Raw genomic sequence first — 25756 nt, forward strand, 5'->3', positions numbered from 1 at the left:
TAAATGTGCACAGCCTGCCCCACCCCCCAACCCAGCCCCACACCAGGGGCTCCCGACACCTCCGCGTGGGGGGCGCTGGTCCTATTTCAAACAAGGATGAGACTCATCAGCCTGGCTGGATGTGCTTGGTGGGACACTGAACCTCTGGAAAGTTAGGGGCGCAAGCCTCCCACTGCCCGGAACCCCTCGGGAGCACCTCCTACTGACACAACCGCCACCTCATGGCTCTAGAAAACATAATGCAGAAGCCTCTTCATGATGGCACAGCCAGGTCACCTGAGTTTTACAAGAAACCACAACGCACTTGGCCTAAGACTCCAGAAGCTTCCTGCAGTGCACAAGACGCACGGCGTACCCCACAGCCCTGCCCGAGCTCCCGGGTCAGGTCAGCTGCAAGTTGCGGCCACCTCTCACAGCTACGTGGCTTCCAGAAGCCAACGGCCACCCACCGAGACGTCCCAGGCCTGGAAGGAGGATCAAGATTCTTCACGGGAGACGGGGCAGGCTCCGCTGAGCTCCAGAGGGACATGTGGGCTCTGCAGCCCGAGGCTCTGGGAGCACCCGGCCTTGAACACCCTGTCCCCCATGTAACCTAGACATATGGACAGAGGTGGGACGTCTGAAGATTCAACAGGAAGACAGAGTGCATAGCTCAGTACCTGGCACGGGGCCGCTCCAAACACGAGCGTCCCTCTCGTGTCCCTGCAGCCCTGTCAAGCTTTCAGCGGGGCAGGGAGTTTAAGATGCTGGGAGGACACCTCGAGAGCTCAAGTTCTCTGGGAGTCCACTTGCTCTCAGGAAACGGGACATATGGGTGCCGGCCAGCCGGCCGGCCCTGCACACAGTGTGAGTCCTAAACCTACTCCTTGAAATCACCCTCCCTGGGAGGGGACCATTTCTGGAACAGGAAGCTCCCGTGTGCCTCAGGTGCTGCAAGGGAACGTGGGTCACCCCGGGAGCACCCAGCCCTTTGTCTGGAAGGCCCGTGGGAAGACAGTCGGGCACCTGGAAGACACCCGCCACTGACCTGGCAGCCCCATGTACCCACGGGATGCACCTCGAGTCACAGACAAACACGGCTGAGGGCAGCTCGGGGGCCCAGTGTGGGCCCAGTTCCCAGAGGAAGGCCGGGCGGGGGGCTGGAGGGGCAGAGCCGAAGCCAAGCCCCCCTCTTCTGGGAACCACTCCCCTCCCCCCACCCCGAGCATGTTCTCAGAAGCTCCACCACGGACCACAGCGGCCCCCCACCGGGCTCCCTGGCCTCTTTCTGTGAGACCAGACACCTAAAAACTTTCATGCCTAGGCCATGGGGACACTGACGTTTTCCTTAATTCCTGGAAGAAATTGGCCCGAAAAATGGTAACAGGGCGACCACATGCCCCTGTGCGGGCAACAGATGAGCGACGAGGACCCAGGCACTGTGGTAGGCACCTCCGGCTCCAGGAGGACACGGAGGGGTTTCCAGTAGCTCCTGGAGCCTCACTGTGGTCACCTGGAGGACGGGACAGCGACACCTGAGGGCTGAATGAAGGCAGCTGTGCGTGCAAGTCGAACACAGACTGTCGAAACAAGATGTTGTCAAGTGGAGTTTTTAAAACCAAGAAGTAGACACTGCAGCTCACTGGAGGCTGAGAAGCACCCTCAAGGTCACGAGAACAGCCCCCACCACGGACAGACCCAATGACTGCAGGCCTGCACATCGAGCTCGCAGGCGCGGGGCCCGGCCACCGTGGGCTCAGCGTGGGCTCAGCGGTCCGGGCCCGGCCCCCCAGCAGCACTCAGCCTCAGGCGGGCCGGCCCAGCCTGCTCCGGAGAAAAGGACCAAAGGAAAACACGGAGCCACATCACGTCCCACACTAGCCAGCCTCGTCCGGGACCTCCGGGGACTGAAAGGTAGCAGGTGAGGCGAGGCCCGGTGAGGAAGGCAGGCTCTGGCGTGAGGCCCCTCCCCACCGTGACATCCGCCTCCTGTTATCACCCTCAGCGTCCCACGGGGCCTGGCCTCCCCACCAATACCTGCCGTTCACCACGAAAGGCTTCCCAAAGCAGTCGGAAAACACGCCAGCTACGAGCCCAGGTCCCGAACAGACGGGACAGCTTGCCTCTAGAAAACTCCCCTCCGCGTGGCCACGACTAGGGCCTTGACAGACTGGCCTCCTGACGCTGCTCGTCCGGCTCCCCACACCCGGCTCGGTTCGGAGGCCTCCTCCCAGCAGCTAGCTTCCCGGGGCGCTGCCGTGTGGGGGCCGGTCCTCTAAGCGCCGGCCTGCCCTCTGGCAAGGACAGGAGGGTGCACACCGCCTCGCCTCCAGTGAAGGCGAAAGGCCGGGGCCCAGAGACACAGGCGACCCGCGCACTCCGGCTCCGCTCTCAGGACCTGCGGAGGCCGGGGTCCCGCCCCGCGGGAGCACCTGCCAACACCAGTCGGAAGGAAACCAGCAGCGGGGCCCCTACTCTGCTCAGACACCACCCCCGCCTCGCAGGAGATGCTCGTGAGCCCCGTCTATAAATCCTGAGTGTCGGGTCACAGCAGCACAGAGAAAAAGCACCCAAACCCACAACGCGGCTGCGTCTACACAGCCCGCACATTCGGCTTGGCCCGGTTAAATCCTGCTTGGCTGTCACAACCTGGCAAGTGTGGACAGAATATGGGGAAGCGAAGGCCTTCCGCTCCCCCGGCGGGGGCTCTCCGGGACGGCTAGTAACTGATGAGCAAGCTACGGGCCCGGGGCCTGCTGTGACAACAGGGAAGTGTTCGGAGCCCGGGCCTCCCCGGGGCTCGCGGAACAGGAAGAGCGTGGGGCGCAGCACAAAACTGCTGCTGGGTCAGAACTACCACCAAAACAGGCAGCAATTGTCCTTAGTCATGGTTTAAAATGACAGCAAAATGTACACAGGTGTAAGTCTAAGAGGAACTTAAAGTAGAACGTAACTTGGCTAAAAGTGAGAAATGCCGGACCCCCCACCCCTCCGCCAGCCCCCCCGTCCTGCTCTGCCCCCGACTCCGGCTGGGAAATGCAGGCCCACGGGGCGGGCAGAGTCAGCTGAACCGACCACGGAGAGACCCCGCCGGACTCCGCCCTCGTCCAGCCCTGGTCACCGCAAGCTGAAATTCGGATCTTCAGTCTCTCCACCCCGTTTTCCATTCTGTGACCCACCGACCTCCGTCCAGAGTTGCAGACGCAGCACTTGTAACAAAGTTACTTCGGATTCTCAACGTCATACTGACCTTTCTGTGATGTCCCCAAAATAGTTCACAAGCTGGAAGATACATCCATATCCATTCTTCATTTAAATGGGGGACAAACCGGGGCGCCTGGGTGGCTCAGTCGGTTCAGCATCTGACTTTAACTCAGGTCATGATCTCACGGTTCGGGAGTTCAAACCCCGCATGGGGCTCTGTGCTGACAGATTCTCTCTCTCTCTCCCCCTTTCTCTCTGCCCCTCCCCTGCTCTCTCTCTCTCCCTCAAAATAAATAAATAAACTTAAAAAAAATTTTTAAGCCTCTCTGGGATTCTCATATTTTTTTTGATGCATGTTTAAGGAAAATGCTGCACATTTACAGTGCTTCCCTTGAGAAGTCAGCCTTGAACACCCCTCTGGAGACAATCAGGAAGACACTCAGCTGTGCTCACCTGAGGAGCACACGGGTGCCACAGGTCACCCCAAACCCACACTCGGGGAGTGGGGTTGCCTGGTGGCTTATGTTGCCAACACGTTTGTAATGTTTGGTTAAAACTGATTTAACTTCTTTTTGGGTTTCGCCGTAAAGTTCAACCATCATTTTCTGCAGGAACGGCGAGCTTCGCTTCTTCTGTCCTCTTGGACCGAGTGTGCATACGCTCCGTGTACAGTCACCACAATTTTGAGAACCAGTCTGCCAAGTCTGGAAACGGCGATGGTATGTCGCCTACTATTAAAACTTCTATGGGGCGCCTGGGTGGCTCGGTTGGTTAATTAAGTGTCCGGCTCTTGATTTCAGCTCCGGTCATGATTTCAGAGTTCGTTGAGTCCAAGCCCCATGTCCAGCTCCACACTGAGCCTGCGTGGGATTCCGTCTCTCCTCCTCTCTGCCCCTCCCTGATCACGCACAAGTGTGCACGCACACACACACGCTCTTTCAAAAATAAACAAGCCCTCTAAAAACCTCCCGCCTTACCAGTGCTCATATGCTCAACACTGAAGAAAGGCGGAACTGCCCAGGTTTCTCTGTAAATAACCTCCTTGGAGTGGCACTTAAGGTCTCCTGTGATCTGACCCCTGCCTCCCAGAGGTCAGATCTCGGCTCACATCACTCACTCTGCCGTGAGCCCCCACCCCTGTGCCACTGGGCGCGCCACACTCTCTACGACTCCCCGCACAAGTCACAGCCCAGAATGCGCTGACTCACCCTTGCTTCACTCACTGACCTCTACTTACTCTTTGCAACAAGGAGGCCCAGTGTCTCTCCACGGCCTCCTGACTTCCTGTCCCCTGTGCCCGGAAGGGCAGCCTCCTGTCTTTGCTGTTCCCATGCTTGCCTTCAACAGGGCAGGCCACAGCTAGTCCCCTAACTGTCCTTCCTAACCTTGCTCCTCCGGCCCATCAATCACAACCCTCACCAGGCCCTGGAGGAGCACCCAGCACGGGCACGCCCTGGAGCCCGGCTCATTGGACAGATCACCTCCGTGCGGGCCTTCCCTGATCTGGAAACATTTGATCCCCGGAACCAGGGCTCCGGCATCGCGCATTTACTCCCAAACCCCTGACCTCAGCCAACTGTCGTGGCCCCATGGCCTCAGCTCCGTGCGACTATAACCCGGCCACCGCGGCGGCGGTCTCCACGCTGGGGCCAGGCCCAGCACCAAGCAGGTAGGCGCTCCGTAGGCGCTGAGCAAAGAGGAACAGGCTTCATAATTCCTTGGGAAAAGTGACTACAGCTGACGTTTCATTGTTTCTAAAATAACAATGATCTGAAACACAAGGAAATCCCGACTTCCCAATCCAAACAAAACAGCCTTACACAAAGTTTTTCAATTATTTTGGTCAAAATTCAGGAGATTCTCACAAACTCCCGCCTACGTACACGCCTTTCCTTCTGGCACGTGGCCTGTTTCCACAGTCCATGAGGACGGTGCTCTGGAGGCACGGTGAGGGTCCCCTGACCCCGGGGGGGGGGGGGGGGGGCTTTCCCGGGAGTCCCAGGCGAGGACAGCATGCCTGCGGGTGGTGGAATTCTCTAGCACTGGAGAGCGCGGGCAGTCAGCCGTCTCCAAACCCGGGCCCCGTGCCACCCTTCAGGCTTCCTCAGTCTCGCGTCAGCAGGAAACCCAGTGTTTAGCTGGACGTTCTGTGGGGCCCGTCCTATTTTTTTCCACATTTTAAAAACTGTGGTAAAAGCCAGATAATACTGACCGCTTGACTCGTTTCGCGGCGTGCGGTTCGGGGACGTCGGATACGGTCGCGCTGCCGCACAGCCATCGCCGCTGTCCGTCCACCCAGCACGCTTTCATCTTGCAAAACCCAAACTGTCCCCGTTAACCACTAACGCCCAGCCCCCCGCCCCCGCCCCCCACCCTCCATTCTGTGTCTCTATGAACTGGACCCCTCGGGGTCCCTCAAAGAAGGGCAATCACGCAGGATTTGTCCCTTTGCATCTGGATTGTTTGCTTAGACTAACGTCTTTGAGGGGCCGTCCAATTTCAGCCATCCACCGTCCTCGCCCTCCCTGCCTCCAGGGCCGCGGCCCACCCTGCGGGCCACGCTGGGTGCGCCTGCCTCCTCGCTCTGTGAAGCTCCTGGGGTGAGGGGAGGGCACTGAGCCCAGCACTCCCCACTCAGGGAACAATCGAGCACTGGACGCCTGTGCACCACATCCCAGCTGGGAGCGGCCTGGGCTCGCCTCCCCCCCAAACGAGGCGGGATGCTAGACGCTGGGTGCACACGCCGGGGACAAAACCCAGGGGGCGCTGTGGGGAGCCGGCCGACCTGCCTCTGCCCTTGGGGCCCTGCAGACCCGCAACCACAGATAAGCCAAGGGTTGAGCCAAGCGCCAGGAAGGACGCCCAGAGAGCCTGCTCATAAAGTCCCCCCCCAGGCTTGTACCGCATCAGTTTCCACTGATCCGAGAGCTGTCAGATAAGGAGCCTCAACAACCTGAAGCGGGGGCGGGGGGGAGGGGCGCTGCACCAGGCCTGATGTCCTTTCAGCTGTTAGAGAAAAACCAGAGAGTGGAATGCAGAATTAAAACCCACAAACTCCAACCTGCGCTCTGCCTAAACAACAGACCCTCTATGCGGGGGAGGTTCCCACACACCACCCAGGGCTTCCTGCCCACGGTGACAGGGAGGGTCCTCGTGCCCGGGTGCTGGAGGGCCTGTGCACATCACCTCAGGTGGGCTGACGGGTGCACACTCACGTATAAGCTGGGCAGCTGGTCTCCTGGCCCTGGGTTCTGGGCCCCAGACGTATAGCTCCTGCCTCTGCTACCTGCCCATTGTCCAGGTGCTCAGGGACAAGACCTCCAGCTTCCCCAAGCTATCACTTCTTCAGGCTGACATGGCCACCTGATTCTTCGAAATATGCCTCAAATGACACCACTCCCTTCGACCCCAGCCTCTGTGTGCATTCTGCCAACCAGTGTGCCCACACCTCAGCAGAAGCAAGAGTCCAGGCCAGCACCGGGGCATCTGACGCGACTCCTCTCGTGTCCTTGGGGTCGGCTGTCTGGGTCCCGAGGTGAGTGGGGCCCTAGTGGATTTCTGCAGGGCCCCCCTGAGCACCACGGACACTACAGCCTGCGTGAACTGGGGCAGGTGTGCCTTAGAAACGCCTCCTGCACAAAGGAAACGGGATAGCTGGCTGCTGGGTCTGCTTTTTCAAAACAGGAAAACCAACCAAGAGTGCTATCAACAAAAGGCCCCGGGCCACCGGTACCTTCAGACAAAATACAAAGGTTTCACTGGACCCTTTCGAAGGCGTCATTATACTCACAGGGAACTCCTAGAAAGGCGGCAAGTGCACTTGAAATGGAGAGAGTACACCGTTAAGATAACCTGCCACCTCCGAGGCAACAGTCGCTGCCCAGGTCTAAGCACACCTGTTGGGAGCTCCAAGTTGGATGCATCTTGCAGGAAACACAGTAACACGACCTGTTCAACAACACACGAGCTCACTCAAGGAGGATGCAGGAGGTACACGTGGAGTCCATCCACGCACACACGCGCGTGCACGCAAGGTAACCGGATGCGGGTTTTCACTTTGGATGCAGCGTGACCCTGTCTCTCCGTTCTCACGGGCGCTGCATCCTGCCGACTTCCAACCTCACACTGAGAGTCAGCGGCACTGGCTGGCAGCGGCTGCAGGACAGGGCACGGGGCTCCCGCAAGGGCAGGGCACAGATCCGACGGGGTCATGTTCCGACTGCCGCCCGGGCCAGCACCGCCGCCAACATCCCCCTCCCTGAACAATCCAGGGTGTGGAAGAAAATGACTAGCACTTAAAGCACTCAGACTTCAAATGTTTTCCTTAAGGCAGGCTGTTAAAGGGTAGTCTTTTCCCACAGGAAGAAAAGGTGGGCTTCGAATAACAACAAATCATAGCCTGGGAATCCTGGCTCACATTAAGCTGCAATGCAAAGGGGGGAAGCCTGGGGTTTTTTTATTAGCAGACATGCAAAGGCCGCACATCAAGCTTTACCCTGCATCCTGGACCAAGTAGAGAAGACGAAATCTCACTTTCCCCACGAATTAGGATCTTGTAATGACAACCCAGTTCTGACTCATTAGTCAAACTGAGAGGCCGCAACTTTTATATGACTTTCCTCTTCCCTGGAGGAGACACCCTAAAGCAAGAGGCAAACCACGAGGTGGGGGAGACATCGCCTTCCCAGGGAAGGGTGCTGGATGGGAACAGGCCCAGGAGGGGCACGGCCACCTGGTCTTCAGCCAGGGCTGTGCAGGGCTCGGGGACAGGTGCTTCCCCAGGCTTACGGGTCACCGCACGTTTCTACTGGATTCTGACCACCCAGCAGGCGCACAGACCCGCGCATGCGCACACACGCGGCACAGACAGTGCACCTACGGGGCCAGGCGCGCGGAGGAACGTTCTGCAGCAGCTTCCGGGGCAGCCCCTCCTGCGCCCGAAGACCACGGGGCAGTCCCTCCTTCCGAGAAGGGCTGAGGCCGCCTCAGCACTAACAAAACAAACACCGGAACACGGCCTTGGAGGTGCCGCTCTGACGTCCTGTATTTGAATCTTTGAGCCCGGGGCCTGAGAATGCACCTTTAGAAGTCCCCTCCGGGGGCCCCCGGGGGGCTCGGTCAGTTGAGAGACTTCAGCTCAGGTCACGATCTCACTGTTGGTGGGTTCGAGCCCCGCGTCGGGCTCTGTGCTGACAGCTCGGAGCCTGGAGCCTGCTTCGGATTCTGTGTCTCCCTCTCTCTCTGCCCCTCCCCTGCTCACTCTCTGTCTCTTTCTCTCTCAAAAACAAATCATCATTGAAACAAAAGCCCCCTCCAAAAGCTGAACTGTTCAGTAAGTGGGGTGGGTATACAGTGGCCAAGAAACCCGGCTCTTGGACAGCTGAGGAAGGGATGGCAGGGACTCTGAAGGGACCAGGGACAAGCCGCAAGACCGATGGGAAAATCCCAGGAAGAGCGGGGTTGGGCCACCCGGCAGGCACCAGAGCCACCGCAGACAGGCTTTGTGCTTTGACCTGGAACTGGGATCCTTATCCCAGAAGAACCGCTTTGGATGCGCCTCAGGAGCCGCTGCTGGAGACAGCGAGTCACAGAGCCATTGGTCTCGTGTCTTGCCTGTGGGAAGTCTCCGGAAGGAGGCGCAAGAAGCTGGCTCTGCCTCCGGGGATAAACCTGGAGGTTGGGGGGCAGGAGGATGGAAACCTCAGTCTGAAAAATTGGGACTCTGGAAATCTGAGCTTGGTGGAAATGCAACTGATTCAAGAGAAATCAAATTTAAATTTAAAGACACCCTCCTCCCGCCCCCCAAAAAAGGGGGTGCCTGGGTGGCTCAGTAGGTTAAACATCCAACTCTTGATTTCGGCTCAGGTCGTGATCCCACAGTCATGGGATGGACCCCAGACGGGCTCTGTGCGGAGCATGGAGCCTCCTTGAGATTCTCTCTCTCCCTCTGCCCTTTCACCCCCTGTTCACACTTGTTCTAAGAAAAAAAAGGGGGGGCGCCCATGTGGCTAGGTCGGTGGAGTGTCCGACTTTGGCTCAGGTCATGATCCCACAGTCTGTGAGTTCGAGCCCCGTATTGCGCTCTCTGCTGTCAGCACAGAGTCTGCTTCACATCTGCTGTCTCTCTCAAAAATAAACATTAAGAAAAAAGACAGCCTCCCCTGTGAGCCAGGAAGGGTTCAGAACCACAGTGGGCACGGACTGCAGGCTGAGCTGGGTGGGCTCCACGGACAGTGCTCAGGGGCTGCTGGTGGACATCTTCCACGGGGAACGGACTGTCCCTTTCATGCCCACGCTGTGCCCTTCTGCAGCCGGCCGGACGCCTGGGCGCAGGGCCGCAAAGAAAGGGTCGGCCCCACGCCATCCCTCCGCCGTCCCCGCACCCCATCCGCCTCCTCTGCTCCCCACTGAGCTCCCCAATTCGGCAGCACCCGTGCCAGCACCTGGGAAGGACACTCACTTCTAGTCTAGAGCCCCCTTTTAGAGAAGGAAGCAGCTGTTTGAGACGTGACGTTTTACCTAGCCAGGTAAGCAGGGACAGCAGCTTTCCTGTGGCAGAACTTTCTCGTGCTGTGGTGCTCTTTCCATTTACCTGGTGTTCAGGAGCGCACGTCCCTGGAGAGCCACAGCCACACACACACACACACACACAGTTTAGAGCGTTTGGATTTAAACTGGCACTTATTAAACTTCTTCACCTCTTGTGGAAAAAGTTTGGCATCTGACTCCCCAGCAGGTCCCCGCAGCAAGTGCGCAGGCCGAGGGTCCCGTCCTTCACAGAATGACACGAGGACACATGGGCTCCATCGTCATGGAAACCGAGCAGTCCCGCCAAGTCCATTCGTCACCACACGTGCACTTAGCCGAGATCACAGGAGACCACGCGCCACCCAAAATAAAACCCGCAAGACCCACGTTTACTGTGAGAGGAAAACAAAGCTGCGCGGCTGCGAAGGGTGCGTGGACGACGCCCGGAAGGCCCCGTTCTTCTAGGGGATCCAGCCCACGTGACAAACAGAATGTATGGAGCAAAACAAATACCGGAGTTATAATCCTTCCAATTTCTCCAACCTGGGTCTGCAACCGGTCAGCCCAGCTGGCTTCCACACTACACCACGAACGTGCCTGGCTACCAGCTGGGACATTTCGACACCGCCTTCCCACACGGGACGTTCAGCACAGGAAGGAAAAGCCGCAGCGGAAGGTGGGGAATCCAGCATCGAGAACAGACCGACAGACCATCGCCCTCCGCCGTACCGGGACCCGGGAACAGACGCCGGTTCCATAAAAGAACGTGACGTTCTCACAAGAATGAAAGTTTACTTGGTTTGTCACCTGCTGGAGCTCCAGGGCGTGGTGGCAAGTGCCCCAGGTGACAGGTCACTGGGTCGCTGGTCCATGCGGCCACGCCCACTCGGCTCCCCCGGGAATTTGGGAAGCCGCGGCACCACCCATGGGGCCGAGCTTACACCGACAGACACCCCAGGAAGGACGCTTTCACCTTAAACATGGGTCCCAATGGCCATCGCTTACTGGACTTTAAAACGCGGAGATGCACTGCAGACCCGGGCTGCCTGGGTCCCAGACCAGGGGACGGGAGCCCCTCCCAGGGGAGGACATGAGTCCTTGTCAGGTGTCTCCCTGCGCCCCTAACATCTGCCAAGCCCATCAGGCTGGCTTTCAGAGGACCTGTTCAGATCCCGCTGACACATTCAACTATGACAGTTTATTACTTCAACAAAACAGAAGGTACGTTTGTGAAAAAGCCACCACTCTTCGGGATGCCACAGAACTACATCAGGCCTAAAAGACACCAGAAGGGCTGGCTTCCGGCAACAGGTGCGCCGCACCCGGGTGCCCAAGACAGGGAGAGCCTGGACTGAGGACGCGGACACCTCGCAAGCAGGGCACTGTGGAGCTGCTGGGCCAATCGGGGCAACCGCTGGCTGGGGAGGCACGCTCCAGTGTCCCCCTGACGGGCCACGGCCCCCCGAAGATGGGAAGAACTCCACGGCTTGCTCCGAACCATCTCTGCGGCCTCAGATCAAGAGCACGCAGCAGTGCTCTCCGCCTCCCGGAGAGAGGCCTGCTCGTCCTCAGTGGCCACCGGCACGGACTTCCATGCGGTGGACAGCCAGCAGGGAAGGGACAAACCCTCCCACCTTCGCGCCGTCAGGGACCACGGTAAGAATCATCACAGGCATCGGCACGGTCATTCCCCCGGGGACGCCGCGCACAGGATACATCCTCTGAGCACCAAGTCACAGCCACCTTTGCCACATCTGTCCTCTCTGCTGGGAGGAGTGGGTGGAGGGCACTGTGTCGTCTTTTTTTTTGGTTTGTTTTTAAGTTTATTTTGAGAAAGAGCGTGCACGCACAGGAGCTGGGGAGGGGCAGAGGGAGAGAGAGAGAGAGAGCGAGACAGAGAGAATCCCAAGCAGGCCCCATGCTGTCAGCACAGAGCCCGGTACGACGCTCGATCCCAGGAACCATGAGATTGTGACCTGAGCCGAAATCGAGAGTCAGACGCTCAACTGACTGAGCCCTCCAGGCGCCCCACCATGTCTCCCCTCTGTGTTGGGGACGCCAGCCCTGTGGTTCACGAGGTCCCCCACACCACGGACCCGCGGTGCCGGGCAGGAAGGCCAGGAGGGGTTGAAAGGCCCACGCAGAGGGAGAAGCTGGCATCACCCGACGACGACACGGAGCAGCTCCGTGGGGCACCCGGCTCAGCAGCCGCAGCAAACAGACGGGAAGGGCCCCCGTGGTCACAAACCGGGCAGGGCTGTGGCCAAGCCCGTGGCTCCCACCGTCAGGACAACAGAACAGCACGCCAAGTATGCAGAAACATTTGCCAGACGCTCCGGGAGACCAAAGGACGTCTGTCTCCCCGCCAGCAGCTCAGCTGGGCTACCTGAGACTCTTGGTCCCTGCTCCATCCTGGGGGACCCCCAACTGAAGCAGGTGTGCCCGGGGTGTCCCAGGGCCACGGGGAGGCTCCATTCGGGGGCAGGCACGCGCTGACGCTAACACCTAGCTCCACGAGGCCCCTTCCCCGGAGAGCCCCGAGGCTTCACCCACGCGCCAGACAGCTGGGCGGCCGGGCGTGCGGGGCAGGGCAACTTCCTCCTCAGCAAGTCCTTCCTTCGGCAGACGCAGAGTGGGCGGCTCCGCGCCGGGCGTGGGGGAAGCGTGAACCTGCCCCGAGGGGGATCACGACGGCGGGTGACCTGTGGGAACACGCGAGGAAGGGTCCCGGGTGCCCACGGCGAGTCTGCGGACAGCTGGGCATCCCCGCAGGCGTGAGCTCTAAGCGGCCAGATAAATGAGCCTGGCCGTGCCTCGTCACATCTACACCGCCACCTGCAAGTGAGCAGGACACGTGCGGGAGCGGCCCGGCGTGAGTCACCTGGCGGGCGGAGCTGGACACCCAAGGGGCTCAGGGCGGGGAGAGCGGACGAGGTTAAGCGCCTCAGACAGTCAGACTCCAGTCCAAGCGCTTCATCCACACCAGCTCCGCGGGCCGTTTCAGAGAAGGCGGTGCGGGGACCCGCAGAGGTACTTAAGGCTACAGAGACGCAGACCGCAGCACAGGCTCCTCCGACAGCCAGCAGCTGGCTGGAAGGCTCCCCCCACCCCACCACCACAAAGAGGGTCAGGAAATCTGCGCCCCGTGAGCAAATCATGCAAATGAAAAGCCAGAAACAGCCTTGCACAGAGCAGCTAAGCAGTCACACCCCCACAGCCCAGGTCCAGAGCTAGCTTCCCTGAGCCCCTTAGCTCTCGCCTTCCCGGTGGGGGGGGCCTCTGAATTCCACAGCATCCGGCCTCTCCACAGCCAAGTTCAGCTTCTACAGGCATCAAAGGTACCCCGAGACAGACAGCTCAGAGCACGCTGGGTCCCAAGGCCCAGACCCTCATCTAACCCAAGCTGGTGTTTTACGGAGAAGAGCGCAGCCCCAGGGCGGCCAGCTGGGAGGATCGGCAGAGGAGACAAAGGGGCCCAGGAACCAGCCTTAGGCCAGGGGACCAACCCCAAGGTTGAGGAGTGGCGGAAGGCCCTTCCTGGGCACAAGAGCTCCGTCTGCGGGCTGGGTCAACAGCCACCGAGTCGCAGGACGGCCTCGAGGCAACAGGCCGTGAGCGGGCACTTCTCCGAGGGGGGCCACTGCTGCACCTGTGCCACTCGCCGGGTTTCGTGTTCAGTTGGGCCACCGCTTCTTGCATTTTAAGGACAGAGGATGATGCACTCAACACAGACGGCACCAGCTTAACAACCTCAGAAAGCTGCCAAAGACGAACGACCACACCCTCAATTAGCTGCTCCTGGACGAAAACCACTTTCGTCCCAAGTTTTATGAACTCACTTACTTCTCATAGTTTCCAGTGATCTTCCAGGGGAAGTCCTCAGAGTTGGGGAAATCAACCTTATGAAAGATTTGCCATCATCTGATATTTTAAAACACCAATTAGAACGTAAGCTTCTGTGTCAAGATATTTATCGCTACAAGCACATTTCTTCCAAAGCACTTACACACTGTCTCACAAGAAGAGTATTTTAGAGGTAATGGGGAAAATACTAAATGTTCTAGGGGCGCCTGGCTGGCTCAGCAGGTGGAGTGTGAGACTCTTGATCTCAAGGTTGTTGAGTTTGAGCCCCACGTGGGGTGTAAAGATTACTTAAATATAAAATCTTAAAAAATATATATATATACATATACACACACTAAATGTTCCAAACTGAAAGGGGTGAAACACTGTAGTCAAAAACCTTAACAGAGCCCACATCCTGGTTAGCTATTGGCTCGTAACAAATCACGTGCCATACACGGCCGAGAACATTTGCTATCTCAGTTTCTGTGGGTCAGGAACCCGGGCACGGCTCGGCTGGGTGGTCTGGCTCAGGGTCTCTCCCACGGCCACAGCTCTCTCAGGGCTTGGAGGGGTGGGAGGGGGAGATCGGCTGCTATGCTCACCTGCTTGACTTACGCAAGGATTCAGTTCCTTGCAGGCTCCGGGACCTAGAGCCTTCAGTCCTCGCTGGCTGTTAGCTAGAGACTGCCTCGGTTCCTGGCCACATAAATCTTCCTGAGAACAGTGATTCAGCAAAGTAGACAAGCCACAAGGGCAAAGGAACCGGCCTTCTGACCAGACAGAAGCCACACTCTTCTGTGATCTAGTTACAGAGGGGACATCCACTCATTGTTGCCATATTCTATTGGTTAAAAGAAAAACCTCAAGAGGAGAAGATTACACCAGGCCAAGGAAACCAGGCTGGCGGGGGGGGGGGGGGGGTCACTGGGGGCCATCTCAGAGTCTACTGACCATTACAGGTACCCCGGGGCTTTGGGATCCCATTTACACTCCTCCTGAGCCCTCTCTGCAAATTTATGTATTATAAATAAGATCATTTCTAACAAGTGACTTATTAGAAATGATTTTATTGGGAAGGAGAAATTTATTTTTTTTTTTTAATTTTTTAAAATTCTTTATTTATTTTTAAGAGAGACAGAGAGACAGCACGAGCAGGGGAGGAACAGAGAGACAGGGAGACACAGAATCCGAAGCAGGCTCCAGGATCTGAGCTGTCAGCACAGAGCCCGATGCGGGGCTCAAACTCACAAACCACGAGTTCATGACCAGAGCCAAAGTCAGACGCTTAACTGACTGAGCCACCCAGGCACCCTGGGAGGGAGAAATTTAAAAAACAATTGTGTTAAGCTTGACCTTAAGAACCCAGAAAGAGAGTAAATTAAAACCAAAGTATGCAGAAGAAAAAATGAAGAACATAAATTAATAAAATAGGAAATGGACAAACAATAGAGAAATCAATGAAATAAAAAGCTGAGTTTCTGAAAAGATAACATTGAACCATCTGTAACCAACGTGACCAAATAAAGAGAAGATACAAATTATCATTATCAAGCAAAAAGGAACATCACTACAGACCTTGCAGACATTAAAAGCTACTCCAACTAATAAGTGAGTTTACTAAGGATACAAACCCAATATAAAAATTTGGGGGGGGAGGGGGTAGCTGGGTGGCCCAATTGGTACAGCATCAAACTCTTGACCTCAGGGTTGTGAGTTCAAGCCCCACACTGGGCATGGAACATACTTAAAAAAAAAGTTTTTATATTTCTGTATGTAGTGATTTACAATTACAAATGAGAATTAAGGGGTGCCTGGGTGGCTCAGTTGGCTGGGCATGGACTCTTGATTTCAGCACAGGTCAGGATCCCCAGGTCATGGGGTCAAGCCCTGAACTGGGCTCTGCGCTGAATGTGGAGCCCGGTTAAGATTCTCTCTCTCGGAGCACCTGGGTGGCTCAGTCCAGTAAGCATCCAACTTTAGCTCGCATCATGATCTCACGGTTCTTGAGTCTCAGCCCGGCACTGCGAGCTCTCAGCTGTCAGCACAGAGCCTGCTTGGGAACCTGTCTCCTCCTCTCTCTGCCCTTCCCCCAGTTGCAAGCTCTCTCCTTCTCAAATATAATGAGCATTTTAAATAAACAAATAAATAAGAATAAAGGGTAAATAAAGTCAGAGAACCTATATCACCCAATTTCAAGATGTACTATAAAGCCACAGTAATTAAGGCACTATGGTATTGAGGAAAGACAAACAGACCATCGGCCCAGGATGAAGAATCTAGAAATAGACTCATACATATGTAAGCAGTTAGTTGTCAACAAAGGTGCCATGGAATTCAATGGGAAAGGACAGTCTTTTTCACAAATGGTGCTGGGAGAACTGGATTTCCATTGACCAAAGTGAAGGGGGGCCCGTCAACTCCTACCATACACAAAAATTAACTCAAAATGGCTAAGTGACCTAACTGTGAGAGCTGAAACTATAAAGCAAAACATCCAGAAGAAAACGTAAGAGAAAATCAGTATGCCCTTGGGTCAGGCACAGATTTCTTAGTTAAAACAAAAAAAATAAAATACAAATAGTTGATAGATATGCCAAACTTCATCTAAATTAAAAACTTTTGCTTTTAAGATACCATTAGGACGATGAAAGGGAAACCACAGACTGGGGGAAAACATTCGCAAACACCTGCCTGACAAAGGATTTTTATCAATAATGTATAAAGAACTCTTGTAACACAATGAGACAAAAGCCCCAACTAAAATATCAGAAGAGTCTGAACACACCATTCACCTAAGAGGATAAATGAATACTCAGTAGGGGTACCTGGGTGGCTCAGCCAGTTGGGCATCTGACTCCGGCCAGGGTCCTGATCCCCCGGTCCGTGAGTTCGAGCCCCGCATCGGGCCCTGTGCTGACAGCTCGGAGCCTGGAGCCTGCTTCGGATTCTGGGTCTCCCTCTCTCTCTCTGCCCTCCCCCACTTGTGTTCTGTCTCGCTCTCAAAAACTAGTTTAAAACCATTTTTAAAAAATGATTTCATGAATACCCAATAAGACACTTAACATCAGTATTCATTTGGGAAATGCAAATGCTGTCAGGGAGGTGAAGAAACAGGTGGGGAATGGTCTTTTCCTATAAAAGCAAACCTGCCCGGCCACATGACCCCGTGCCCACAGGGCCCCGTGCCCAGGCCTGCTCAGGAGAAATGAACCGCGCGTCCACACAAAGACCTGCAGGCGAATGCTCGGAGCAGCTTTAGTTACGACCGTCTCCAAATGGAAACAACCCAAAAATGTGCATCGGCGATGAGTGGATAGACAAAAGCGGGTGTGTCCATCCCGGGGACGGAGCCCGCATTCCTGCAGGAAGCCTCGCGAATCAATCACAGGAGCATTATGCTACCCGACAGGCACCAGACTATATACCCTGATCCCATGTGGACGGGACTCCAAAGAGAGCTAACCTGTGCCAGCAGCAGACTGACGGTGGCTGGGAGTGGGTGGATGTAAGGGCCGCCGGGGGCCCTTCGGGGTGATGAAAACACGCCTGGTCTTCACAGGTCGTTCCACAACCGCAGACGTGGATCAGGTGGGTTCAATCATCCACTTAGAGTGGAAGAACGCGACTGTTTCGATATCGGCTTCGATAGCTGTCATTACATAAAATCCAATAACAAACACCGTACCTCTGCGCATGGCAGACAACTTTTTAAGAAACTCAGACTCGAATCAGAGAAAACTGTGATCACTATGTTGCCCCTCAGTGGAAAGCCCAACCCTGAGAAGTCAGTCGGGTCTCGTTTCTGGACTCCGTGTAAGCCCAGCTAAGAACAACTCACGAAGAACCATTCCTTCCACCTGTAAAGATCCCCTGCATCCCCCAGCCACGCTCTCCTCCCGAACGAGTCCCGGGGCGTGCTGGGGGTCAGCACAGGCCCCTCTCACTCTCCCCTACCCTGGACAGTCATCATCTCCAGAGGTTTGCACTCAGCAGACACACCTACAACTTTCAAAAGCTGCCGTTAATGCACAGAAGACGTATGATGTAAACAGTAAGAAGTGTGTTTATTACCCCAGATTATCCAAAACTGATGCAGGTCTCCCACAGCACATTAAATACTCAAACCCAAACGATGAAATGTGCTAAGTTGTACAGAAATGGGAGAGCCACAGCCTGTCAAGTGAACATTCCACGGAGAAGTCAGTGCCGGGGTTCTAAGCCGTAGGACACATAACCTACCACGAAGAAACTGGGAATAACAACCCCCAAATCTGTACTCACAGAACAACTTAGTTCTCAGTACCCAGAGCTTCCGATGGTCTAGAGGCCGTCTGGAAACAGAGTGTGAGGACACTCGATTTCTGCTTGCAACCAACCCACCTAGAGATGACCTCAACTGTGGGCCAAACCCAAGTCCTCGCATACTGAAGGGACAAAATAAATGTCTGGTAAAATTAATGGCCACTGGACTCCCCCGAGATCTGGCCACAAAGCCAGTCTTCCGGTGTCTCAAACCTGCCAAGACCCCTCCCTTCCAAGCGCCCTCTGCTTGCTGTCCACACCGTCTACCCAGATCCCCCCCCCCCCCCCCGCCCCGGCACTGACGGGCCTTCCGTGCCAGCCCCTGCGAGCTGGGCACCCCCCATGAGGGTCTGCAGTCACCCTGCTCCCTCCTGCTCACAGCCCTGTCAACTATCTGGCCACTTCCCCACCACCACCACCACCACCACCACCACCAGAGGCGGGCAGCACGAGAACAGACGCGGTGTCCCGTCCACCCTCAGGGTCCCAGCGTGCGGTGGGCCCCCAAGGAACATGAAGAGCACAAATGCAGGGACAGGAGATCAAGAGTGACGAACGCTCTACTGTCCACTCACGCTCTACCGTCCCCCACACGCTCGGAAAGCTCTTAGCCTTGTCTGAGGCCTTATCAGGACATTGTTAAAGACGAAAGAGAAAGCCCGGGGTTACAGAGAGAAAAAGGTGCTGAAGGATGGTAACCTCGTTACTGAGAGAATAAGTTAACCTGCTAGGCGCGTGCCAGGACGCAGGGGCGCGGACGGGAACCACCACCGGTGGCGGTGTCGCCGCTGTGACGGGGGAGGAGGTCTGTCCCGTCCCCCCCCCCCCCCCCCCGATGGTGCCATCAGAACGGGAGGAAGCGCCACCACCTTTGGACTCAGGCCCCTGAATAAGTGATCCGCGGAGCGGGGCCTGGTCAGCGCTCACCCTACAAGAAACATTATGTTTGGAGAGAGAAATGTTCCTACAACAACCAAAATGAGCAGACACTATGCGTACGTGGAATCCCGGAAGGAACCAAGGATTTTAAACAGCTTGCCCCCTCACCCGGAACTCTTCCTTAGACAGCAGGGAAAACCAAACACGGACAAAACTCTAAGGGCCTAAGGCACCCCAGCGGTAATCTGCAAGGAACACCAGGGCTGTTTCCTCATACTAGGCCTCGTAGCGGAGTGGAACTCTGCGAACTCCAGGATTTCTGGAAATGCCCATCACTCAACCACTGAAGTCCACACGGAACTCAGAGTTAAACAGTCCACAACAAGATGGCAACGGAAAGCCGTGTTATTCGGGGTTATTCTCGCGTTACTCGGGTTCCAAGCACTTGCCTTGTCGGCCTGCAACAAGATCCCCTTTCCCGGGAAGGAAGCCAAGCGCGAGGCAGATGCTCCCCGCTCGCCCCGAGGACACACACGGCTGGCGACCGTGTCCGGGAGGCGGGGGCGCGGCAGGAGGTACGTCAGGGAGACGGACTCGCTCAGATTACCACGTATCAAAGCTGACTGCACGCACTCGAGCGCCCAACCACCTCTTTGCCAACAGGTACGTCCACTTCAGCATCCGAGGACCACCCCCCCTCCCAGCCGCAGTTTAAACCGGGAGGAAAACAACGGCCAGAGTGGGATGAGGAAAGCGTAGCGCGGGGGGCCGCTTCCCGGGGCTCTCGACACTTTCCAGCCCGCGGGGCGAGCTCCGGGTGCCGACGTCCGCTCCTGTGCTCGAACCGCCGACGCCCAGCGCGAAGGACCAGGCCAGGCACGGACGGCACTTACCAATCTGCAACAGGATGGGAGTGACCAGTGCCGTCTCCATGGCGTAACAGAACTCCCTGCCGAACATCACGGCCCCGTGCATCACCCACAGGCGCACAGGGATCCGGTCTATGGACCCCTCGCTGATGGTCTCGTAGTGGGTGTCCGCACCTCCGGGCTTCTGCAGGTCTGGCAGGGGCACAGGTAAGTCTTGAACTTGCATAGATTCTGAGTCGGCATTTTGCGGAGCCATTTTCATTACCACCAAAAATATATATATATATGTGTGTATATATATATATATATTTGTTAATATATATATATTTTCTCTATCTATATAAATAATGCTATCATATATCTTTAAGGATAAATTAGGACACCTTCTCCTTCTGCTTCAGTTGTGTTCCTCCGGCGAGTGATGCTTATATCCCTCTTTGTACAAACAGAGATCTCTCCACTTCTCACAATCGGGTGAGACACGCAGCAGAACAGAATGATTTTTGGTTGGATTTTAAACATATGGCTTGCTGGTTTACTGTGAATTAGAGTTAAAAATCCATAATTGCCATTCAGTTAATACCAGTTTCATCATTATTATGGAAGAGGTGCTGAAGTGATTCTTCTTGCTACAGAGAAGTGGGAAGGTGACACAAAAAGGTGGTCCGCCGTTGCTCCCCATCGAGTGACTGGTTGATCTGCAAAAGAGGAAAACAACCCCGCCAGAGAGTCAGCCGGGGGCGGCCGCCACGTGGCCTCCCACCCCTGGCTGGCCAGGCGCTCCACGGACTGGTCCTCGGCCACCTGGGAGACCCCGACCTCAGACCGCCGCAGGTCTCTGGTGCTTACTCTGGGTCAGCCGCAGAGAAAACAGACCCCAGCTCCCAGAGAAACATCTTCTATGGATCTAATCCTGGGGCAGGATGAAGACAGGACAACAGAGGGAAGCCAGAGCAGAAAAAAAACGAGCAGACAGAGGAAGGCAGCTCAGCTTCCGCTCCCGGGCCAGCAATAACCATCAGCACACTGGCCGGCAGCGGGGGTGGAGGGGCGGGGGAGGCAGGGAGGCTGGAAAAGGAAAGGAGATGCCGGCCAGGAGGTGGAAAGCGGGAGGGTGGGTACGGCAAGAACGGGGGGTTTTGCCACCTAAAGCGGGGACGTTCGAGGTCCACCCAAAGGCAGCTGAGTTCTCGCTGTGTGGGCCATCTACGGCGGCGGTGGTCTTTAACCTTTTCGGGTCATGAAACTTTTTGATGATCAGATGGAAGTTACAGCCCCTCTCCAGGAAAAAAGTACATGCACCCCGAAGTCTGAATATCACACGTGGGGGCTCACAGACTCCCGACCCACACACCATCCTAGGGGTGTGGGACTCCCGACCCCATCCTGCACTTACCCAGCCCTGGTCCCTACAACCCAGCTTTGTGATGCATTCTCTCCCCAGAGGAGCAGACCACAATAAAGCATCGACTGCCTCGCATTTAACTCGAAATTTCCCCTTAGAAAGGTTTTAGGAAAATGCGAGGCAAGACTAAGGAGGCAGTTCTGCCCATGCACGCTGCTGGAGTCCGGCCTCCAGGAACTGGGGTTCTGTTCAATCTGAAGTGAATTAAAAAAGGGGACCCTGTGGGGGCGCCTGGGTGGCTCAGTTGCTTGAGCATTCGACTCTTGGTTTCGGCTCAGGTCACGACACTGGGGCTGTGGGATCAAGCCCCATGGCCCCCTGTCAGACTCCACACTGGGCGTGGTGCCTCTTTGAGATATTCATTCTCTCTCTCCCTCTCTCTCCCCCACTCACCCCTGCTCCTCCCCCTGCTTACACACACATGTGTGCTCACTCTCTAAAAAAAGTTTTAAAAGAGAGGGGACCCCAAAATCACACAAATGGTGTTCACATCTTTTTTATATTAAGGTAGGTCTGTGAGTTGATATCCTACCAGAGATTTTCAACAAAAGGTTTAAATAAAAATGTTTCTAGTTACTATTCACATAGCCAAAGATGATCTCAATTAGTGCCTTCTCCCTTCCCCCGAGAAGGAATGAGAAACTAAGGGCCACTTTCACTTAGTGCCCCCTCAGAGAGCCCCAGGGCGATGGCAGGTCCCCAACCTTGGGCAAGGAGGGGCTGCCCTCCCTCAAGGTCAGGTTCTTCCCCACCACTTCACCACTGTGGGACTGCCTCCCGGCCCCCTTCATGCAGCAACATCCTTGCGGATCGCACGTCCATTGCGTGTCCGTGTGTCCTGACTGCACGTGTGCCCCTCACGGCCCCTGAACGCCACTATGCTTCACACTGAGGATCCCCGAGCTCGAGACTTCTCGCAAATTTTCTAAGTGTCCCCTACCATATAATATCTGCATTAAAACCACGGTTTCTAAATTAAAAAAAAAAAAAAAAAAAAAGCCCACGGTTTCTAACCTCTACCTTTTTAGAAAACATACTATGAAACCGCTTCTTTTCAGTTTTTATAACACTTATTTATTTTTGAGAGAAAGAGTGCACATGGGAGAGGGAGGGAGAGAGAGAGAGAGAGAGACAGAGAGAGACAGAGGATTCAAAGTAGGTTCTGCGCTGTGAGCACAGAGACCGATCTGGGGCTCGAACTCACAAACCTTCAGATTCTGACCTGAGCCGAAATCAAGAGTCAGCTGCTTAACCAACTGAGCCACCCAGCCGCCCCTATGAAAGTACTTCTAACACAAAGAGTAAACAAAATGATATTGAAAACAAAAAATCACCCAACATTAACAATTACCAAACCAAGGGGTGTCTGGGTGGCTCAGTCAGTCAAGCATCTGACTTCAGCTCAGGTCATGATCTCGCGGTTCCTGAGTTTGAGCCCCGCGTCGGGCTCTGTGCGGACAGCTCGGAGCCTGGAGCCTGCTTCAGATTCTGTGTCTCCCCCTCTCTTGGCCCCTTCCCCGCTCACACTCTGTCTCTCTCTCTCTCCCCACCCCCCTCAACAATAAATAAACGTTAAAAAAAAAAAACAACACAAAAACACCCAATTACCGACACCTGCTGTTCTTACTCTCTATCCCCACCTGTGGAGCGATTCCCAGCCTAAGAAAACGAAAGGAAAGAAACCCTTTTGTCAACCTGTGATTCTTACGCCAAAATAGGGTCAATGATTTTAAATGCCTTATTCCATCCACCAAATAAGACAGATGATTTTATGTCCAGACATACTCTGGGCTTTTGTAAAAGCCCAAACTGTCCGGGGTTTTGGGGGCAGAAATGAGTCATCGGTTTTCTATGAATACTAGTGATTTCATTACAAACACGAGACCCTTTAGCTCCGTCCCAGTGCCCTCTACCCACGTCTGAGATAAGGCAGTTTCCGCTGGGGCCGTCTCCGCAACGGCTAGAAGCCACGCTCCATATGGAACAGACTTGAGCTGTTTTCAGGCAGTGGTTCTCAACCGGGGGCAGCCATGTGCCGCTGAGGACACCAGGCAGTGTCTGGACAGACTGCTGGTTATCACAAGTTGAGTAGGGGCCAGAGACGCTGCTCAGCACGGCCCCACAGCAGACAAGGATCCAGCCCAAAACGTCAACTCTGTCAAAGCTGAGAAACACTGTTCTAAGGTTATGATTAAACAGGGAAAAGTCTCCAGAAATGCTGAAACGTGACACTTTATGTTATTACATTTTGAATCAATCAACAGGACCAGATGTGGCAAGGTCCACATCCTGCCCCTTTATGGACCCAATCAGTTGCTGCTCAAAGCAGACGGGACTCCAGCACAGGCAGGCTCCAGCCACACTCTCCCATAGCAGGAGGTGGCCTCTGGGATCCGGTCTGGGACAGGGAGAAGGGTTCCAGCTATTTCCCCTCGAGAGTACACGATTCTCTGGGGAGCTCTAAAGAAAGCCCCACCTGGCCTCGGCGGGCCCCCCCCCCCCCCCCCCCTTGCACCATATGTTCAGAGAGCATCTCTGGGGACCCTTCTCCGGCTCGGCCCTCTCTGGAAGACTGGCCCCACCCCCTCGTGAGAGGAGCTCTCACAGCCACCCTGGCCCCGGGGAAACAGAGAAACTCCCACAGAAGACGCCACCACCCAGGTCCCCACACCTCCCGCTGTGCCTGGCCACACGGCAGGAGCCCGGTGAGGTTACAGAGAGACCGAATGAATAAATGAACGAATGAATGAATGAGAGCCAGCCCACCAGCTGACCAGTACACTGCACTAGGGGCTCTGTACACTGGAAAGCCACCCCCTCCCGCACCAGCTCTCGGACGGAGAGCATCGCGCCCAGATGGTCGGGGCGGCCGGCTACCAGGGTCAGGCCTCAGGGAAGCCCGCGTGAAATGGCATGAGCGTGGTGTGGGGTTTACCTGTCATTCAAGGAGTCTAGGCATTAACACAGCCGGCTTCCCTTCCTCAAGCCGTGCAAACGCAGTGGCAAGCGGCAAGAATAGATTTTACACAGGCAACTTCACTGTCATCTATATTGATGAAAATGACAAATATCGTTAGCATCTTCGGTTAGTCTGACTTTAAGCAGCAGTTAGGAAACACAAAACTCCAACCGCGTCTCACGGCTCTATGGACTCACCACGTTAGCATCCTCAAGCCGCGGTGGGAATGCCTTCACAAGTTAGCACAAATTCCCAGAGTCAAAGCTGCTTTCCAACCAGTAAGTTTATATGAGGCCGAACTAACAAAATCCACTCACGTCAGTGGACGCTCGGGTTCCTCAAAGGTTTGACTAACCTGGCTTACAGTCAGACACCTTGAAGATAACGCCCAACTGCTAATCAGCAAGACCCCACTTGGCGAAGCCACTGTTGCCAAACACTCCTGCAAGCCCTGGGGATTTTATAAGCCTTTTAGGGGATGACACAAAATAATTTAAAAATAAAATTTCAGCATCATGCACTTAGCAATACGAGCATTAGCTACGTGAAGAACTAAATCAGAGACCGTGGCAACCCAGCCTGTGAGGGGAGAGCCAGTTAAAGACAGAAGAGCCAATGCAAGTTATTTCTGTTAAAGAGCCACAGCTGAAGGGTCCATAGTACATGGGAGATGTAGTGGCCTAATCGGATAGGTTTGAGAACACCTAGCACATTCCGTAAAGACTCTGAGGCTACGCATACAGGCTGTAGGATGCTCAACTTGGCCATTAGTTCCCAGTGAAAATCTAGTGGGAACGTTTTAGATCTCGGATTCATATTCCTGTGTATGGTGTGAGGTAGGGATCTACCGTTATCTTTTCCCAACGATCATCTGATCATCGCAACAGGATGTATTTGGAAGTCCACCCCCAACATTGAGATTCCTCTTTATCATACATCAAATTTCCATCGGTACTTGGGTCTGTTTCCCTGTTTTCTATTCTGTTCAACGAGCATGCCTGTCTGCCCGTGTCCAATAACACTGCTATTTCCCCACATGTTCCTACTTATTCTGGCATGTTTGTTTTAAGTACACGAACTTTAAAAGCTTGACTAGCTCAGGAAAAACAGTATTTTTTGTTGGTACTCTTACGTGATTCCATTAATCTTATAGATCAGCCCCAAGAGAACGGCCATTGTAGGTTGCTACATTGCCCTGCCGGAGAAGGAGGGCTCTCTCGCTCTATTTGTCTGAGACCACCTCAGTACCTCTTGCAAGAATTTCGAAATTCTCCTTCCACGAGTTTTCCACATTTCTAGGTAAGCCTCTTCCTAACAATCTTTATCTTTTTTGTGGCCAACGTAAATGGGATTTTCTCTTCCCTTATATTTCCCAATCAGTTAGTTTGCCTACAGGACGGCCAGTAAGTGATGTTTATTCATTTGCTCAGGTACAACTTACAAGCAGGAAGATGTACCATGTTCATTACGTTTTGACAAATTTATGTCAAGACACAGGACATTTCCAATACTCTGCAACGTCCCCACGTCCCCCTTCCTGTGTAATTAGGGCTACTGACTTTTACATTTTAATTTGATAATCTAATTCTTTAGTGTCTGAGTGAGAATGGACAAAAAGGCCATCACCAGGTTGGCAAACGTACTGACCATTACCAAACTAACCAAACCACTACGTGCAGTCCCCAACTTGGTGGAACAGAGGGTGATGTTCCAAAGCTCGCGTGCGCGCCGTGTGGAGCCCGATCATCGGCTCCTCAGACAGGAATTCGGGGTCCCTGCCGGTCT

General features: G+C 55.0%; 1 protein-coding gene across 10 annotated transcripts in view; it reads right to left on the minus strand.

Annotated features, from left to right (window-relative positions):
• The window catches only part of SLC45A4 (solute carrier family 45 member 4), an 80440-nt gene that overhangs the window by 18562 nt on the left and 36122 nt on the right, over positions 1 to 25756 (minus strand). For 5 of the 10 annotated variants that reach the window (XM_047842057.1, XM_047842060.1, XM_047842058.1 and 2 more), the window contains exon 2: positions 19991 to 20305. In XM_047842057.1, the coding sequence (XP_047698013.1) occupies positions 19991 to 20129 (139 nt within the window). In that variant the 5' untranslated portion in view covers positions 20130 to 20305. Of the gene's footprint in view, positions 1 to 19631; positions 20306 to 20456; positions 20475 to 22929; positions 23154 to 23947; positions 24059 to 24168; positions 24405 to 25756 lie in introns of those variants that run through there. The other 5 variants (XM_047842054.1, XM_047842053.1, XM_047842056.1 and 2 more) reach the window with 5 other exon arrangements.

Source organism: Prionailurus viverrinus, chromosome F2, assembly GCF_022837055.1.
Source record: "Prionailurus viverrinus isolate Anna chromosome F2, UM_Priviv_1.0, whole genome shotgun sequence".
NCBI lineage: Eukaryota > Metazoa > Chordata > Mammalia > Carnivora > Felidae > Prionailurus > Prionailurus viverrinus.